The 21304-nt window shown below is 36.5% G+C and overlaps 1 protein-coding gene across 1 annotated transcript in view; it reads left to right on the top strand.

Moving 5' to 3' along the window:
* The first annotated feature begins 13287 nt into the window (after positions 1–13287).
* LOC125047192 (cell division control protein 6 homolog) overlaps positions 13288–21304 on the top strand; it is an 8076-nt gene continuing 59 nt past the window's right edge. Inside the window, exons 1-10 of the mRNA XM_047645325.1 lie at positions 13288–13387; positions 16669–16945; positions 17293–18006; positions 18131–18330; positions 18533–18693; positions 18805–19051; positions 19171–19339; positions 19466–19686; positions 19811–19951; positions 20391–21304. The exon at positions 20391–21304 is cut by the window's right edge and continues 59 nt beyond it. Of these exons, the coding sequence (XP_047501281.1) occupies positions 16669–16945; positions 17293–18006; positions 18131–18330; positions 18533–18693; positions 18805–19051; positions 19171–19339; positions 19466–19686; positions 19811–19951; positions 20391–20501 (2241 nt within the window). The 5' untranslated portion in view covers positions 13288–13387 and the 3' untranslated portion in view covers positions 20502–21304. The remainder of the gene's footprint in view (positions 13388–16668; positions 16946–17292; positions 18007–18130; positions 18331–18532; positions 18694–18804; positions 19052–19170; positions 19340–19465; positions 19687–19810; positions 19952–20390) is intronic.

Raw genomic sequence — 21304 nt, 5'->3', positions numbered from 1 at the left:
GGCCGCGGCCGGAATAACCACGATGTTATTGATTGCAGAAGATGCAGTTGCCAACCACCCTCTCCTCTTGGATTCTAAGAAGAGTCACTGAGTCAACATCAGGATTGCTGAAATTTAGAACAATCATTCTTAATGATCGCATGGTTTAAGACCCTGACAATTTACAACAGAGCAGATTTTTAGAATATTGAACTGAGCTGCAATCAAGAATCTGGCCGTGACGTAATATTGCACGATAAGAGTCACAACCCAAATTCATAAAAGGAAAACGTCAACGGCTGAATTAATGAATGCAAAGTATTGATATCTTATCATGGACGAGTTGAAAAACAGCATGGATTTCCACATAATTAAGCTAAGTTCCAAAGCGTATTTCAGCTTGCCAGTTTCGTGTGGAAAAATAATCTGCCAAATTTGAACAAATACATTGTTTATATATATAATATATAAAATATATGATATATATAATATTATTTAAGATTATGTATATATATATGTCTGTATGTAAATTATATGTATGTTTATATATATATGCGTTGTGTATATATATATATATATAATATATGTTAAAAGAGAAATGTTGTGTGTGTGAGTGTGTACGTGTGTACTAACGTTAGTAACATATAAATAATATATATATATATATATATGTGTGTGAGTGTGTGTATGATTGGTGTGTGTGTGTGTGTGTGTATATATGTATTATGTGTGTGTGTCAACCTGTCCATCTACCCTATCTATCCTATCTAATAATTATATATTAGTTTTATAAAATAAATGTACGTATATGTTATTATTATTCCACGTCTTCATTCAACAGTCAGTCATCTCCATTGCTCTCTCAATCATTATTGCGAGATTGTTTTAACCATAACAATTCTTTCCCTGACTGAATGCCCTTCTTCCTAATCAACCGCGGTCCAAGACCGCGCTACCAATTTCAGACAAAGCGGCGACTTCCACTTACAACACGTCCATTTGGCCTCCTAAGGTGAATATATTGATTCCTCGCTGTGAATTCGCCTTGATCTCAATTTTACAATGGCCGCGACGTGATTTGTGAAACTCGAACTACGAGGGTCGAAATCCAGTGCGTGAACTATTGGGCCATCGCGTGCACACAACACACTATGAGCAAACACACACACACACACACACACACACAACACACACACACACACACGACATCACTATTATATGTTTTATATATTATATTATATGAATTAATTATTATTATTATATGTATAAGTATACATATATGTATATATTTCACACGTCACACCTCACCCTCTCTCTCCTCTCTCTCTCCTCTCTCCCTCTCTCTCTTCTCTCTCTCTGCCTCTCCTCTCTCATCTCTCTCTCTCTCTCTCACTCTTTCCTCTCTCTCTCTCTCTCTCTCTCTCCCTATATTCCTAATGAGGAACATCCACCGTGAGGGCAATACCTACAACTCGGCAAACCCGAATATATTGAGTTGTGGGGAACCAATTCGGTAATTTGTATTTGAATTGGTGAACGGCGCTTCTAAACGGTTATGCAAGCGAGGTATAGATTTGTAAATATTGTCTGTTTTTAATCTGAATGGTTCTTCTTATCCTATATGTCGAGAGAGAGAGAGAGAGAGAGAGAGAAGAGAGAGGAAGAGTGAGAGAGAGAAAGGTGTGTATATATTATAATATATAAACACACACACACACACACACACATATAAGTGTGTGTGTGTGTGTGTGTGTGTGTGTGTGTGTGTATGTTTGTGTGTGTTTGTGTGTGTGTGTGTGGGTTTGTGTGTGTGTGGTATGTTGGTGGGTGTGGTGTGTGTGTTTATGAATATATACCTCTCCTCTCTCTCTCGCTCTCTTCTTCTTTCTCTCTCTCTCTCTCTCTCACTCTCTCTCTCTCTTCTCTTCTCTTCTCTCTCGTCTCCCTATATCCAATGAGGACATCCACAGGTGAGGGAATACCTTCAACTCGGCACCCGGATTATAGGGTGTGCTTGGGGAACCCATTCGGTAATTTGTATTTGAATTGTTGAGAGGCGCTTCTAAATGGTTATGGCAAGCGAGGTATAGATTTTGTAAGTGATTGTTGTTTTTATCTGTTTGGTTCTTTTTTCTATATGGCGAGAGAGAGAGAGAGAGCGAGGAGAGAGAGAGAGAGGAGGATGAGTGTGAGAGAGCAAGGTGTGCTGGTATTATATATATTAAACACAACCAACACACACACCTTTAAGTGTGTGTGTGTGTGTGTGTTCGTGTGTGTGTGTGTTGTATGTTTGTGTGTGTTTGTGTTTGTGTGTGTGTGGTTGTGTGTTTTTGTGTATGTGTGTGGTGTGTGTGTGTGTGTTTATGAATATATACCTCTCTCTCTCTCTCTCTCTCTCTCTCTTTCTCTCTCTCTCTCTCTCTCTCTCTCTCTCTCTCTCTCTCTCTCTCTCTCTTTCTCATACTCTCTCTCTCTCTCTCTCTCTCTCTCTCTCTCCTTCTCTCTCTCTCTCTCTCTCTCTCTCTCTCTCTCTCTCTCTCTCTCTCTCTCTCTCTCTCTCTCTCTCTCCCTCTCTCTCTCTCTCTCTCTCCTTCTCTCTCTCTCTCTCTCCTTCTCTCTCTCTCTCTCTCTCTCTCTCTCTCTCTCTCTCTCTCTCTCTCTCTCTCTGTCTCTCTGTTTCCACAGCAGAAGCAAACTCCGTTATCCGGTTGCCTAGCGTCAAAAAATCGTAAGCCACGTGTCCCAGCGCCTGTTGACTCGATTTTCTGAGTTATTGTGTTTTTTTAACTCCTTTTAGGGGGTTTAACTGTTGCGCCATTGGATTTATTTTGTAGGAACGTGTTGTACAAATTAACTCACGAATAGATATGGCGTATTCTCTAGTCTGAAAAAAAAATTAATGATAGTAATAATACGGTTGTTAAGCGATGTGAGAAACACTATTATTTTATTAATTGGGATAATCAAAGTCACCTCATCAAACGTCATGCAAGAGGCGCCACACAAGAGGGTGTTTACAAACATGTGATTTGCAACAATTACGTCGAAACGCGAAGCACCACCTGGGACCGTCAGTGTTACCAGGTCCAGTAAGAATTCATTCTCTATTTTACACTATTCTTAAATTCATTGGTTACTGGTATAAGCGTAGAGGCTTGTTCATCCCATTTTCCATCTGCTTATGAATTCTCAATTGAGAGAAGGAGAGAAAAATGTGTGTTTATTATTCATTACGTAAATCCATTCAGTTGGAGGCAAATGCTGTTGATGTGCGATGCAGTGATAAAACCGGCCACCACGCTTGGATCCCAACGTTCAGTGGGCCGCGGCCGGAATAACCCCATGTTATTGATTGCAGAAGTTGCAGTTGCCAACCACCTCTTCCTCTTGGATTCTAAGAAGTGTCACTGAGTCAGCATCAGATTGCTGAAATTTTAGAACATAGCATTCTTAATGATCGCATGTTCAAGTCCCTGACAATTTACAACAGAGCAGATTTTAGAATATTGAACTGAGCCTGCATCAGAATCTGGCCGTGACGTAATATTGCACGATAAGAGTCAATACATTCATAAAAGAAAACGTCACGGCTGAATTAATGAATGCAAAGTATGATATCTTTTCATGGACGAGGTGAAAAACAGCATGGATTTCCACATAATTAAGCTATGTTCCAAAGCGTTTCAGTCTTGCCAGAGTTTCGTGTGGAAAAAAATCTGGCAAATTTGACAAATACATTGTTTATATATATATATATATATATATATATATATATATATATATATATATGTATATATATATGTATGTATGTAAATATATGTATGTATATATATGGTGTATATATATATATATATATATATATATGTATAAAAGGTAAATGTGTGTGTGTGTGTGTGTGTACGTGTGTACTAACGTTTAGTAACATATAAATATATATATATATATATATATATGTGTATATGTGTGTGTGTGTGTGTGTGTGTGTGTGTGTGTGTGTGTATATATATATATGTATGTATGTGTGTGTGTCTACCTGTCCATCTACCTATCTATCTATCTATAATTATATATTAGTTTATATATATGTACGTATATGTTATTATTATTCCACAGTCATTCATTCCACAGTCAGTCATTCCATTGCCTCTCTCAATTCATTATTGAGAGATTGTTTAACAATACAATTCTTCCCTGACTGAATGCCCTTCCTAATCAACCGCGGTCCAACGCGCTACCAGTTCAGACAAAGCGGCGACTTCCCTTACAACACGTGCATTTGGCCTCCTAAGGTGATATCTTGATTCCTCGCTGTGAGATCTGCCTTGATCTGCATTTTACAATTGCCGCGACGTGGATTTGAACTCGGAACTACGAGGGTCGAAATCCAGTGCTTGAACTATTGGGCCATCGCGTGCACACACACACACAAACACACACACACACACACACACACACACACACACTACCGTATCTAAGTTTAACTAACCCAATATACGCTTATTCGTGCACGTCCTCATGCGCGCGCGAATTGCGATTTGGATATGCACCCGTGTGGATTTGCATATATTAGATAAATCAAACCCAGATACGAGTGGGTGAGTCTGTCGTAGATATGATGGTGAGTTGAGAACCACCAACAAGGACTGACTAAACAACTATTCCCGGGGGAAAGATCAATGGTCAGCCGCCCCACTTTAAAGGCCCGGCCAACTACATGATGTCAACATGGCGCCAAGTAGTTCGTCAAACACCGCATCGGTGATGGCACGAATATGAATGAATATGTGTATATATGTATATTGTGTGTGTGTGTGTGTGTGTGTGTATGTATATATATATATATATATATATATATAGAGAGAGAGAGAGAGAGAGAGAGAGAGAGAGAGAGAGAGAGAGAGAGAAGGAAAGAGGAAAAAGAAATGAGAGAAACAAGAAAAAAAGAAAATAAAGGGAAGGGGCTGTTTGCTCCTAAACCAAAGATCGATACCCTCCCCCCCCCCCCTCCTCCCTCAGGACGTTTCCTGGTAAGAAGATTCTTGGTACTAAAAGGGGGGGGGGGGGAGTGAGGAGAGGGCCGAAGTGGGTTTTAAATCAGAGGAAAATGACAAGGCAACGAAAGGGGAAGGAGAGAAAAGTGTGATAAACGGAAAGAGAAAAAAACTGGATAATGATGGAAATGAGAGAAAATGAAATGGTGTAAAGTAAGAGACAAAGAAAAAAAGAATATAGTAGAGAGACAGACACAGAGAGAGAGAGAGAGAGAGAGAGAGAGAGAGAGAGAGAGAGAGAGAGAGAGATAAAAAGAGAAAGAAAGAGAAAGAGAGAGAAATGAAAAATAAAGAGAGAGAGAGACAGAAAGAGAAATAAATAGACAGAGAGAGAGAGAGAGAGAAAATGAAACACCCAGGAAAGGAAGAAATTAAATTAAAGCAAGGAGAAAATATTGAAAAGGACACACTTCCACATAAAGTAATAAAAATAAGAATAAAAAAAAGCTCAGCAAATCTGCACATAAAGAAAATTTCAAAACCCAGGAATGAATAGTAAATTGAAGAGGCAGAATGAAAACATATCAGTGTTTACAGATAAAAGAATAACATTATTTTTTTGATTCACAGCATTGAATTGGAACTTCCGGTTTGAAATCAATCCTGCAAGAGAACTGCTTTGATGTTTGCTTGTTCGTTTGTTTCTCTGTAATTTTGGCTTTGGTTTTGTCCTTGTTTTTGTTGTTGTCTTTGTTTTGCTGCTGTTTGTTATTTGTTATCATTCGAACGTTTCTTTTTAATTTTGTTTTAAGACGTTGTAATTTTGTTTTTATGTTATTATTTTCTGTCGTTGTTTAATGTTTTTTGTTTTGTTTTTGTTTTGTTTTTTATTCTTGTTTTTACGTTTTGTTTTTTATTCTTGTTTTTTTTCCGTGTTGTGTTGTTACTGTTGTTATATGATGTTTGTTTGTTACTGGTTGTTCATTTGTCAATTTTTTAATTCTGTTTTTGTTCTTTAGTCATTGTTTGTCGTTGTGTTGTTGTTTTTCTGGTTCCTTTCTATGCCGTTGTCGTTGTTTTTGTTTGCTGTCATTGGCATTTGTTATACGTCGTTACTGTTTTTGTTCGATCACTTTGCTAACTCGTCCTCATAGTCTTTTTAGTAGAAAAAGATAAAAAATAAAACCGTGGAATTTGTTATTCCGTTTCCCTTCTCTCTCTTCTTCTCCTTCATTTTAGAGATTCATTAGCGTTGTTATCGAGACACGGAGGTTAATTACATAAACACACACACGCACACACACACACACACACACACATACACACACACACACGCACACACACACACACACACACGCACACGCACACGCACACGCACACGCACACACACACACACACACACATACACACACTCACACAAACACATATATATATATATATATTGTCATCATACAGAGGTTAATTACAGGGCCCCGCGGTATCCGGCGAGACAGATCTCGAGTTAATGTTCGATCGTGATGTTAATAAACACCTAGAAACTTAACTCTTCGTTTTAAATTAACGTAGGCATAAGGTACTTTTTTTTAACTTACGTAGGCATAAAGTTTTAACTTTTGTTTTAAACTAACGTAGGCAAAGAGTATTAACTTTTGTTTTGAATTAACATATATTAATGACTTTCTATTTAAAATAATGTAACTCAAACAATCAAGTTTTGAACTAAACTTATGTTAGGCGTATTTTTTATCATCATTATTGCTATTATTACTACTATTATTATCACCATCATCATCATCATCATCATTATTATTATTATTAACATCATCATCATTATTATCATTATTTTTATCATCATTATTATCATCATTATTATTAATGTTATTATTATTATTATTACTATTATTGTCGTTGTTGTTGTTATTATTGTTGTTATTATTAGTATCACTATTATTTATAGTATCCTTATCTTTATCATTATCAAGTTTACCATTATCATAATTTATTTTATTATCATTATTATCAGTAGGGTTGTCACCGCGAGCGCGTATGTATGTATGTGTGTATGTCTGTGTGTGTGTGTGTGTGTGTGTGTGTGTGTGTGTTTGCGTGTGTGTGTGTGTGTTCTTGTGTTACCTTTCCTATGCCTTATGAATGATCCACATATCATATACCTATTTTCCCTCAACTTTCAAAATTTCGAAATTCCATACTTAAGATTTCTCTGCTGACGGCGCTTTTCGAGAATGTATTTTATTTATTGAAAATTTTGTGCCGCGTCAACATGTAAGGTCATTAGTGGCGTATTCAGAATGCATGTCTCCAATTATGATAAAGTATTGTAGCGAAAAGGGTTAAAAAAAAAAAATGTAGTTAATGATTAGGATAAGTTCATAGAAGAAGAAAAAGGAAAAGAGAAGAAAATACCATGCAAAATTAGGTGAGAGCCGAAAGTCCTAGGTAGGCCTGACCCCCTAGATCAGGCCTCACCCCCCCCCCCCCTCACCACAACAACGGGGGGGGGGGCTTTCCGAGAATCCTTCCTAGTTGTTTCCGAGTAAATCCACTCACTTCCCTTAGGGAAATTTTGCCGCCAATGTAAGCAATTCCCATACTCTTCGTTAGGGAGGAAACATGAAAATGTATTTGTTTTTGTTTTCCGGCTTTTAGTTTATTGTTTTGTTTATTTGTTGGGTTTGTCCCGTCCGTTGTTTTAGTTTCATTGCGGTAACACTAAACCTTTCCATACAAACTTTATTTTGGAATACTATTTGACGGCACACTTAACGTTCTGCTTACCACACTGTACTCCAATTTCTTAGTTCTTCCGCCGGCCAGATCTCCTTATCTCCAGAACATTTATCTGAGCGAAAGTAATTGATTACAGCTGAATGGTTACTTCCCGGACGCTTGAAAATGTTGCCATCGAGACCTCAAAAAACCGTTGCATTTGTCTCGTTGCTCGTCACTGGCAAGAATCCACATGCAATATATATATTCTAAATCCTTTCGGTTTTAGGTTTAGATTTAAAGGAATGAATGTAAATGGAATATACTAGAAAACTGCATCTTAATAATCATTATCATCAACACACTAAAAGTCTCTTTATGAAAACAACAATACAAATACAACTACATTTTACATATTCTGAAATATTAATACATCAATAGCACCTGTCTATGATTAACGCATCATATAATAATCTCATTAATCATTAGCATCATTACTGTCAAATCTTATTAGGATAAACAAACGGCAGTATCCAGTGTTTTGATGTTTCACCCATTATGAGTCACAATTGGTCGTTATCTAATTAAGCAAAAGATTAAAGAGATATATAGACTATCTATACAGATATATCATTATGATGAATATATGTGTTTAGTGTGTTTTCATGGAAGAGACGGGAATGAGTGAAAATTCGGATAATTAATGTAACAGGTGAATGCGAATTTAAGGATTATGTTTATTCCAGACGATGTAACTTTGAAGTTGTGTGAAAAGATCTTTGGTGTAAGGATGGATATGTCAGTGATAGACATTGAATAGAACTATGGTTATCGTATTTTATGGCTACCGGTTTACTTCAACGTGAGAGAGAGAGAGAGAGCGAGAGAGAGAGAGAGAGAGAGAGAGAGAGAGAGAGAGAGAGAGAGAGAGAGAGAGAGAGAGAGAGAGAGAGAGAGAGAGAGAGAGAGAGAGAGAGAGAGAGAAAGAAAGAGAGAGGGGGGGGGGGCGAAAGAAAGGAAAAAATCTTTTGAATTAAGAAGAAATCTCCATCGATTGATTAGACAGGGCAGTATATTACTTATTGTGTGTATTTCTTTTTCCTGATTTTTATGAATGAAATGACTCCCTAAAACGCGCGGGATTATTTCCAATTTTCATCCTGCAGATATAACAAAGAAAACAGTAAGAAAAATAGAGTTTATTTTTACTCATAGAAAATTATGTTTTTTAAACTGACTTCTTAATATAATAGGCATAATTAGTTAAAGAGATACACTTTTTTAAAAATAATTTAATGAGTTGACTACAGCCTGTTCGTAAATTCGAAAATTGTATATCTTGAATTTATGTAAAACAGTGGTTTCTTGTCGGATCGTTATTTCTAAAGAACGTGAATTCCCAAGGGACAGAAGAGCAGATCTGATATTCTTACCAAAGTCTAAGAACACTTTCGTTAAAAGTTTGTAATATCTGTCACAGTGCCGTTTTTTTTTTTTTTTATCATTATTGTTTTTAGTTTCGTCGAGAGAGTCTAAAAGTTATGGAAAGTTCTTCCTTTTTAAAAAGCGTAAAGAAAAAACGATGGTATCTACAAAAGACGGTCTTTTAATTAGCTCTTGGTTTCCTAGAAAAAGTTGAAATCTAATACTTGGTTTTCATATATATTCTTAAATGAAAATACAAGGTTTACCTGCAGACACACACTCATTCGATTATGTTTAAATATTATAATATTCAGGATTACACATACATAAATATACAAATAAATATACATTTCGTTTTATGACTATTACTATTTCTTGAAGAATACGGAAGGGATTCTTTAAAATCTATTTCCTTTAGCCTCAGGTACCATATATCATAATACATTATCTTTGAAATGAATAATAAGTACCAAAGATTTTTTTTTTTTTTTTTCATAAACATAAACCCACGATTATATGACGGTTACGTATCAGACAATTTATTAAAGTTACACCACTACATCTCGTTTTTCTTTTTTACGTTTTCTTTGATAACATCGTGAGAATTTTTAAATGCAATCTTACCTAATTCCTTTACCGTTAATTTCATATTTTGTTGAAATCAGTTAGTTTATCCAGGTAAGATACATATTCACTCAGTAAATCTATTTTGTACGAAAGGATTAGCAAAAATAAACTACCCACTCTCTGTTTCTCGTTTTTTTCTTTTCTTTTTTTGAGGGGGGGGGGGGGGATTTTGAACAACTCACGGAACGTCAATACTTCCTTATTCTTTTTTTCTTTCTTTCTTTTTTATATTTCTTTTGGTAAGTTTATAGATCTTCTGAGAGTTTACAGATCTTCGTGTTGTGTGCGAGTATCGATCGTACATCCACGAGAGTTTTAAGGATATGAATTTTTATAGTGTCCAAGTATATCATAAAATTTTATAGTGTCATTGTCGCAAACTGACCTGGGTCCACCGTCACAAATTCGCCAGAATTAAACAAGATAAGAATAAGAAAATAGGAATCGAATTTGGCTGATCCGGTAATTCCTTTTGCTCAGACCTGACCCAACTTTTGCGATTTTCGTCTTTGGGATACTTCCACGTGTTTATTTCTCTCCTTCTCCGTTTTCCCTCCTTCTCTTTCCGTTCTTGTTCCCACATTCTTTCTCTTCTTGTGAGTCACCTCCTCTCTCCTCTCCCCTCCTCCCTCCTCCAATTATTAACATTCCTCTTTATCCTCCCGTTCCTCCTCCTCCCTCCCCTCCTCTCCTCCTCTCGTTTTTCCTCTGTACTCTCACGTTCACTCCTTCCCCCTCTTTCTCTCTCCTCTTCCCACCTATCACTCCCTCCTCCTCCCATTTCCACCTCCTCCCTACCCTCTCATAACCACCTCCCTCCTCCTCTCACCCCTCTCCCCTCCTCCCTCCTCCTCTCACCTCCCTCCCCCTCCTACCTCCCTCGTAGCTCCCCCGACCTCCCTCCTCTCTCCTCTCTCCCTGCCAGCTACCCCTCTTTTCTCCTCCTCTCTACCCTCCCCTTTCCCACCTTCCCCCTCCCCCCACCGTCTTCCTCTTCCCACCTTATCTCCCTCCCAGTATCCCCCCCTCCTCCCCATGCCCCACTACCTTCCCTATACCCTACCGTTCTCACCGATCCCCCCCCCCCCTCCTCTCTTCCTGCCCTGCTCACTTCCCACCCTGACCCCCCCCCCTCCTCCTCTCTACCTCTCTTTCCCACCTTCCTCCTCCTCCCCTCCTATCTCTCTCTCCTCTCCTCCCTCCTCCCTTCCCTCCCTATCCCCCACCAGCCATGGGAAAATTTGCATATATCACGCGTGGTTCGTCACAAAAATGTTAGCACGCGATGTACCAGGATTTGAAAGATTGTGGAGAAATATTTGGAGTGTAAAGGATATGTTTTTGTGCGTTTATTTCATGCGTTTTATTCATATAAATATGTTGCTTGCCGTTTTTAGGGTTTACGTTATTTCCCGAGACTGTAAATTGACTGTTTAAAAGACTAAACATGTGTTTTACTTACCTTTACTTTTCTATTAATTGTGTTATATAATAATTGTGTTTACAATTAAGTTTCATGGTTATCATCTCCCATATATTCATATTTTCTCAAGTAACTGATAACTTTTCCATCTCTTAGATAATTATTTATAGTGTTATTATCCACAATTTCTCTCAAGTGTACGCCATCAATCTATCTATCTATCTATCTATATTTATATCAATCCATCCATCCATCTATCTACACATAAATGCGTTGTTCGCCACACGTGGTTGGTCTTCAGCCGTTAACTAGCTAACTTCTAGCTAACGTGTCTGCCAAAGTTGTATTATTTGTATGATACATTTACACTTTCTAAAATCTTTATATTCATAATGTAATTTCAAATGTTTCATGATGTTATATTGTTTTTGTATATTCTATGAAAGTTTAATAAAACGATAGACTGCCGAAATTGGATTAAGTTAGATATGGCAGATGGAAAGAAAACGGAAAATTGACTCGACAATTCGTTTAGTTAAAATTTCATAATGCTTTGAATCTTGAGGTTGTAAAATATTTTCTAAGAACATGTAGATTTTACTTACAATATCTGACACTATGTGCGTTATTCTACGTGAATGCATTAATGAAGCGGCTTAAAACACACATACCCTTTGTACAGGCAATTATTGACCTCAATTAATTGACCTCAAATGACATGGTAATTAGCACGAGGTTGTTTATAATTAGCACGCAAGGTGTGATGTATATAGTTTGATCGTCTATATTTTATGAATTAATGTTTGCATGTTTAAAAATGGTATTATTGTTTTTTTTTTTTTTTTTTTTTTTTTTTTGTATATGAAATACGTTTAAACACTTAGATGTGCATGAAAAAATAGATAGAACAGAGTACATTTATGATTTGTACATTATCATAGGTACTTATAAGCACAATTTTGAGTAGCAGTAGCAGACATGCGTGTGTAATATCATATATGTATACATGTATATATACAAATATATATAAACACAAGTGTAGATGTGTGTATATATGTATATATATATATATTCATTCTACTGCAGGACATAGGCCTCTCTCAATTCACTATGGGAGGGACACACACACACACATATATATATGTATGTGTGTATATATATATATATATATATATATGTATGTATGTATATATGTGTGTGTACACATACACACACACACACACACACACACACACACACACACACACACGAACACACACACACACACACACATATACATATATACATACATACATATATATGTAAATATATATATATGTATGTATATATATACGTGTGTGTATTCATGTCTATATGTATGTGTATATATATATATATATATATATATATATATATACGTGTGTGTCTATATGTATGTGTATATATATATGTGTGTGTGTGTGTGTGTGTGTCTGATTGCGCGCTCGCGCGTGTGTACCACTGACGTGTACAAGTGATCCAGAAACGTGTGCTTGTGTCTACTGTATCCCCTCGCTTTATGACATACAAATAAATCCATAGTATACCTGGAAAATGAAATACAGCGAATAAAGATATATCCAGACATCCCTTATTACTGTCAACGTAAATAATGCGGAATATTTCTATCATCTGCATTTCCGGCCATTTAAATGCCCGTAAACAATGACATTAAAGGCCGCCTTGGGGTCCGGCCCAACGCGGTCAACTTTTCCCGCGTGATTTGGTAAGCTGCAGTGAGGCAATATTTTAACTCTAAAAACATCTAGAAGAGGGGGTTTTGGAACTTTATACTTTGTGCAAACAATCTTGGTTTTATTTATATATGAATTCAATTTGTATTTAATCGCCCTATATTGAGTCAAAGTTTTATAAATGCATCCATAGTAATCATAACATAGCAGTATATTTAAAGGTCTTCCTATAAACCAATCACCGGCGAACACTCTAAGATATGGACCAATCAACAAAGAGCTTTTAAAATATAAACCAATGAGAAACGAGCTATTCAGTGGCGGGAAATTTAAATCGACCAATCAGCGCTCTCTTCCCACACAGCTGATGTATCTCCTGTTTTCCCGCCAAACTCCAGAAGCATCAACACCGCCGCGTCGCCAACATCTCCTGAGGATTTTTTACGTTTTTAAGTCCTTTTTTAATATTATTTGTGATATATAAGACTACATATATAAAGGTGAGTTCTTCATTATACTTGGGACGTTGTATTTAGTGTTTATTTTCAAGGCTAAAGGGATAAAAATCGCCAAATGTAAAGGGAGATGCAGCGGCTTGTCATGGCGTTCCGTCGGATGATTTCCTGAAGTATTTTATTCTCTGATTTTTTCGATTGATTTCGTCCACTTGTTGAGTGTGACCTAACAAGTAATTAATCCAGTAATTAACAGTGAATTAGTATATAGAATTAGAAGTTTAAAAATTAGATTGTTTGCTAAGGCTTGAGAACGGAAAATACAGCCCGAGTTTAGACCATATACACGTAAATCTTTACCACTTTGCAAACCATCTAAATTTCGACAAAATCAGCTATTTAAGAAGAATCTAAATGCTAAAATCAATCATCTACCCCGCTAAGAACAGAGCATGAACTAATCTGACGAGTATAATATTCAAGTACAGATGTAGGCCTAACCCGCTGTGCCGCGTCGGGCTCCGTTTCACTGCTGGCGTTTAGGGTTTTCAGTCTAGAGAGGAAACCGCTTAGTTTTGCATGTTAGTTTGAATGGAATGTCTATTGAATGTGTGTATTGAATAAGGTTGTCGTTTTGGATATGCATGGGGTATGTGAAATCAGTGGAATGATGAATTCTAAGAGGTAATTTTTCATTTGTAAAAGGGGGGTTATAGAGAGAGATTGGAATATTAGTAAACAAATGTGAATATGGAAGGGTAATTCTTTACAGTAAGGATTCTTTCTCCCAAGAGCAAGTCCCCCAACTCCACGTCACAAAATTACTCAACAACCCAGACTGGACGTGCCCTTTAGGTGGCTTCTCCCCTCCCCCCTTTCCCAACAAACATTATTTTCACCCTTGGTATGCATGCCAAGATATGGCTGTATTTTCACCCTTGTGATGCATGCCAAGATATGGTGGAAGCTCAGGAGTAGCACTTTCCATGATCCTTTTCTTTTATTTGTGGTGTTACCATTCGTGTCTGCAGGTTATTTTTTGCACCAAAGAATCTTTGGTCCTCTAAATTATTTTCAATTTGCCTTAGCTTAGCCTATTTATAATGTAAAGATTAACCAGGTGGAAGAACTATATGTAGACTAATCGAGAAAGTCATATTAAGCACTGAAAGACATAATTACTTCACAATTAAAAAACAAAGGTCATGCAGGTTGTCCCCTACACATTTCTCATGAATAGATCCAACCAGTAAAGTTTGCGGCAGTCCTAGAAATCCACAAACATCAGAAGTTCTTCCTAGCCCAGGGTACCCACCCAATAACTGTGAACTTACTCTCTGCACGGCATTTATCACTACATATTTTCTTCATATCCAGCATTAATCTTTACTTGCTCAGATTATTTCATGTAACAGTGAATGTAGTTTTTTTCCTCATTTTAGTGCAGTCATTTTGTAAATGTAAACCAAAGTATTACCCATGGTGCACAACTTTCTTTTTAACTTGTGAAAAATATTGCTGTGGAGGAAATGTCTTAAATTGTGCCTGTCTATTACAGGCGAACCTTGCACCATATGAAACTGAAACTTGTCCTACTCTTCGCACATGGTACTTTTGGTTAGATCTAACAATAGTGATAATATTACCAGTAATTAAGAGTAGAGAAGCTCTCAATGATTACCAAGCTCTCCACACCATCTGGCAATTGTACTATAGAACTCTGTGGTTCTCCTTAAGTAATTAGTCCAGGATCTGTCTTGCCAGAATATACACTTGGCCTTGTCTGAACACAGAAGGTGCAGAGGCCATGGTTATTACTTGAAGCTATGCCACTGTCAAGGCAACTATAAGTAGATGTTCTGCAGGTTCCAGTAAAATTTCGGTTTTAAAACTTGCATAAGGGAGTGTGGTGTCACCTAGAGATTGGATGCATCTTTGTGCTTATTAATACATTGTCACAGAGAATGTTCATTGTGAGGTTAATTTCTGTTTACACACATGGTTTCATAAGTGTCAATTACTAGTTCTACCTATATTCAGTTTTTTCTTTTTTTTCCTTTCCTTTCCTTTCCTTTCTTTTTTCATTTCTTTTCTTTTTTCTTTTGTAAGAGAATCTTTCAAATTTCTATATATTGTTAGTAGTATTTTTGATAGACTTATAATGATCATAATGACATGAATAATGTCAACAGTATCAATATTATCAGCATTTAAAGAATACATCTAAACTCTAGAAAATGGTGACAGGTTGAGGTTATGTAGGCCTAATTGACTCCTTTGGTGGTTAAGCATTTGTGGTCATCTTTGTATAGACACGATTCAAAATAAAACCACAGTTGATGTTGCATGTTCCTGTCAACAGTGGGTTCATGAAGACTATTATTGTTCATTTTTACTTGCTTATCCCAGATTTCTCATGTAGACTTTAGCTATCTGGGTCATTATTGTCCCTGTAAATCAGCATTGTTAATTATCTGGCCGATGACAGCTTAATTTTTGGACGACATCCACCATTTCATTGGCCATGTTTGATGAAGGCCTATTTAGAATAGCACTGCTTCAAATGACCCCAGGACTTCTATACCTCTCTCTCCAAGAGAGCCCAACCAATCTCCGTTATAAATATTCTGGTAAAGATAGAACTTCACTGGTACCTTATTTAACAATAAATGGCTAAGTGGTCTACAAATTCAATTTTGCTAGTATGTACATGGATGTTTGATGCAAATCTGAGTAGGAACCATGAAGAGTAGTCTGCAGACTTTCATAAGAGATTGTGAGGTTAATTTTACTCTTTGTAGATCATATTTTACCCCCAGCAAGTGGTGTTGTGTATTCTTTAAGACCATTACATTATTAATTGTATCCGCATCATCTTTTCTTAATTATTACTTTACTTTTTTTTTTTTTGCCATCATATAGTCCCAATGTTCATGATTAGGCCTTACCACAAGACATACAGTTTAGTACCAAGTAAAAGTAGTTTCAGACATATAAAGGGAATAGTGCATAGTATCAAAAGATCAGTATATTAGAAGGCATGTTTTCCAGTGATATAGTTGACAGAGTTTGCTAGAACAAAAATGCCGTGGAAAGCATCAATTTGTTTAATCCTCACTTTACTTCGTACTGTATGTCGTGAACTGTTATTATAGGTGATGTCTGCCTGCGTCTGAAGGGAATATGATTCTTGAACTTTCAGAGATGTATCATAAAAAATTAAATTGGTTAATATCTAGAGGTTCTTCACTTGAGTATCTATACTTTAATTATTGTAACAAGCTATTTAAAGCTGAACTGTAATTGAAGGTCTGTTTTCCCATCAGATGCCAACAAAACAAGAAACCATCAACTTCCCCATCCGCAAGACCCGCACATCAGGCATGAAGGCAGACAAAACGGAGGAAGATTTGCCTGTTAGAAGAAGCTCCAGGGCTCGCACCACAAAGGAAAATCTCTATGACAGTCCAAGGAGATCAACAAGAGCTACCAAAGATGCCTGCGACAGTCCATACAGGTCATCTCGCCGAACAGAAACGCCAACCAGGACAGCAAAGGACACTGATGCAGTTACTCCTAGCAAGAGGAAAACAAGTGTCTCTGGTAAGAATGCAGTTCAGAAACATTTTAAAAGTTGAGTTCTCAATGAATAAATAGATTTGGTAAATTTTCTATATATATGTCGAATCTTGAACAGTATTGGAGGTTTCAGTATCCCCATTTAATCTCTCTCGCTCTCTCTCTCTCTCTCTCTCTCTCTCTCTCTCTCTCTCTCTCTCTCTCTCTCTCTCTCTCTCTCTCTCTCTCTCTCTCTCTCTCTCTCTCTCTCTCTCTCTCTTTCCATATATATATATATATATATATATATATATATATATATATATATATATATATATATAATATATATATCTATATCAAGATTGTCATTCAAATGCTTTTTGACTTTTCAGAAGTTCAGCATGAAGGCTTAATGTGCAGCCCAAACAAGCACTTGGTTATTGAACTGGCTCGTTTGCCAGAGTCAATATCCAGCCCAGTCAAGTTACCACTTAAAGTGTGTCGTCAGCTTCTCAGCGAAGATTCCAATCTGGAAAATTCAGAAAACACACACAAAGCATTGTCAGATAAACCCCTTGAGGATTTACCTTTAAGTCCAGTTAAGTTCTATCCGGCTGCAAATTCACCAGCAAAGATTCAAAATGCTGGTTCAAATAGCCCCCTTAAATCATCTAATATCATCAATATTGCAAGTCCCCGGAAGAATATTAGCAGTCTAATTTCTAGCCTCCAAAGTCCATCTAAATCTCCAACAAAGCCTGTAAGATTTGGCAGTCCTGTTAAATCCCCACTGAAACGTCTTGTAATGGAAAGGTCTGTTAAGTCACCCTTGAAAGGGATGAGCAGCCCAGTCAAATCTCCTCTGAAGCGACTCGTTATGGATGGACCAGCGAAGTCACCCCTAAAGCATCTGGACTTTGGTAGCCCCCGGAGATCGCCTCGTAAATTAGACCAGGAGAGCGCCCAGAGTCCACGCAGAACTCCAAGGAAACTTGCCATATCTCCCCTGAAGTTTAGTAGTCCCTCCTCCATGATATCAAAACTCTCGCTGGCAAGCCCCACTAACAATAAAAGGAATGCAGCCATGGGTATCTCCAAACCCAATGGTAAGTATTTCAATTGGATTGACATTTTTTGTGTGTATGATTAATTATATTGATTACATGAATTGCTTTAGTTTGCACACATACTAAATTTTTTTTTTTTTTTTTCTTTCTTTGTGAAATCTAGTTACGGCATACAGAGCAGTTCGCCAGAGTCTGAATACTGGAACTCCCACTACCCTGGTATGTAGGGAGAAGCAGGTGACAGATATGGAGTCCTTTTTGAAAGAACATCTTCAAAATGTCAAGCCAGGATCATTGTATGTTTCTGGAGCACCTGGGACAGGGAAAACTGCTTCTCTAAACTCAATTCTTGATAGTATGAAGGTATGCATTATTGAAAAATTATTATTGCTTTTGTTGATATGTATACATCTTAGGATCTTGGTTTGTTTCAGTGATTTCTTTTACTGCTATGTAAAAAAAAAACCAGTTAAATACTGAATTTCCTTACTATAGGAAGTAACTACACATTAAGGGCAACATATTGGTTACTCCATCTCAGTAGCATTATTTCTGATCTTTTCAGCTTCCTAACATAAAGAAGGTCTTCCTGAACTGCATGACACTTAGGACTGCTGGTGCTATATATTCCAAGATTGTATCAGAGTTGGGTCTCCAGCAAAGAGGGACAGAGAGAGAAAACATCAAGGCTATTGAAAAAGCCCTAACTTCAGGGAAGAATCCAGTGTAAGTTTTGTCTTTCTTCCTTCCTTTCTTTCTCTTATTTTTACTATATTTTTATAACTTTTTAAAAGTAATTTGTCAATCGATGATTTATATGTTTTTGTTTATCAACAGGCTAATAATGCTTGATGAGATTGACCAGCTGGACAGTAGGAACCAAGAAGTCTTGTACTCGATCTTTGAGTGGCCAGCATTAGCAGGGTCCAAGTTGGTGCTGGTGGGTATTGCTAATGCCCTTGATCTGACGGATCGCATATTGCCTAGACTCCAAGCAAGACCAACTTTCAAGCCAAAGTTGCTTCATTTCCCACCTTACTCCAAGGCAGAGATCATTAAGATCATCAATCAAAGAATCCAAGAGGTATGTTTGTGAGTTGGAAGGTGGTTATGTTTTTGTATTTATATTCATAAATCTTGTAATTCTAGCTTAGCTATAGAGTCAGTTTGAGGAAATCCATAAATTTTGCTTTTTATTTTCAGGCTGGACTGGGAGATGTTCAAGTGATAAAACCATCAGCTGTAATGTTTTTAGCCGGCAAGGTAGCATCCGTTGCTGGAGATGTTCGCAAGGCTTTAGATGTGTGCAGAAGAGCTGTAGAACTTTGTGAAATACAAGCACGGAGACAGAGTGTTATAAAACCTACAAATGGTAAGAAAATTATTTACTTGTACTAACAAATAATTGAATGACAGAATTGTTATGATATTTTTATTATCATCATCATTGTTGTTGTTGTTGTCTATATTATTCTTAACTGAGTACATTGTTTTTCAGGAAGTCCCTCTAAGTCTCCAACCAAGAGGCCCGCCCCTCCCCCAATAAAGATGGTGGAGGTGCCCCAAGTATTGGCCATTTTTAATGAGGTCTATGGGTCACGTGTTATCTCTGCTGTAACAGATGCCCCAGAGAGCTTTCCTCTGCAACAAAAGGTGTTGATATGCAGTCTGCTGTTGATTATGAAACATGCCAAGTCAAAGGATCTCAATCTTGGCAAGGTGAGGAACTAATAGAATTGTTTTCTTGAACATTAGTCTCAATATTTTAATATATCTTCATTTAGTATTTGAAAGTTTTGTCTTTTCCCTTTGTAACTTCATTTATCCTTGGCCTTTCTTTCAGTTCCATGATGTATACAGAAAAATCTGTAAGAAACGAAATCTTCCGGGAATAGATCAGAGTGAATTTCTATCACTCTGCACATTGCTGGAGTCTCGCGGAATGCTTCAGGTTAAGAAAGCAAAAGAAATTCGCAGTTCAAAGGTATTTACTCAATTGTGATTGATTTCTTTTATTAACATTTTCAACAACTTAATGATAATTTGTTTTTTTCATCTAGTATGTAAGGAAAACCATCCAAAAATGAGCCACTCATATTTTTCTGTCTGGCATCCTTGAAGTAGTAGTAATATTTTTTCCACAAACTTTTTTCCACAAAGAATGGTATTTGCAGAAATTAAAAATGATCTGATCATCTCAAATATATGATGTATTGATAAGGATATTGTGGGATCAGTATATTAGATGTACTATCAAGTATACTTTTTTCTTTCTTTCTTTCTTTCTTTTCTTTTATTTTCTTTAAGGTATGGAGTCCCTTTTAATAGAAAGTATGGGTGTAGGTTTTCTTTTAGTGTAAAAGTTTGTTCCGTGTCTGTAATACATTTTATTCGTGTATCTAATATACCTATTTGTATTGCAGGTCATCCTACGTCTTAATGTTGATGAAGCAGAACAGACCCTAGGTGACAGAAACCTTTTAGCAGCTATACTAGAAGATAAAGAAAGCTTAGGGAAGCTATGTAAACAGTAAAACAATTACTGGATCAGAAAAGAGAACTCATTATGTATATAAGCATTTCGCTCCCATTCATTTCATTTGGAAAGCAATTGATCATTTTCATTTAAGAATCATTGAGGCATAAATTACACCCAAACTGATCATTTTAATTTAGTAGAATTTTGTGAATATACTTTATGTTGATGACACTGCTTTTTTAGACGGAATGCCTGTCTTCATGTGTTTTAAATTAACTCAGTGAAGTAAATGAGGTTTTGTTTAAAGTGTGCCTGCATGGATGAACTTTTAATGCCAGTGGTTGCATGCCAAAGATATTGTTTTTTGTTTAGGAAGGGCATATATGTAAGAATCTGTTTTATAGTGAAAAGGTTTGTATGAAGTGTGGAAGAGGTACTAGTGCAAATGAGTTTGCAATTTTCAGTACTATTTTTATATAGATTTACTACAAATTTGATTTACAATTTTTATACTAAAAATATAATTTTCTTGAGAATTACAGGAAGTAACAAATTGTATTGTAAATGGATCATACAAAGTGCAAAATATTGTGATTCTAAGTCACAAACAAAACCTCTTGTGGAACTTGTCAACTGATTTGAAGCAGTCTTCATTTCAAAGCTTTAGGCAGAAAATATAAAACTAATTGTTTAGGAATTCATACATAATTTATTATAATATTTTCTGTAATAAGGAAGAATGTTTTAAGTAATTTCTTTCAGAAGTGAAAAGTTTCACATGAATCATTTCCCTGTGAAAAGATCTGTTTAGTTTGTAACCCAGCATTTTCAGTAAAGTAAAAAATGCTGGTCTTGTTT

This window comes from Penaeus chinensis, chromosome 40 (assembly GCF_019202785.1).
Source record: "Penaeus chinensis breed Huanghai No. 1 chromosome 40, ASM1920278v2, whole genome shotgun sequence".
In the NCBI taxonomy this organism is placed as follows: Eukaryota; Metazoa; Arthropoda; class Malacostraca; order Decapoda; family Penaeidae; genus Penaeus; species Penaeus chinensis.
Note: the sequence above shows the minus strand (reverse complement) of the source record. Positions and strands in the feature narration are given on the sequence as shown.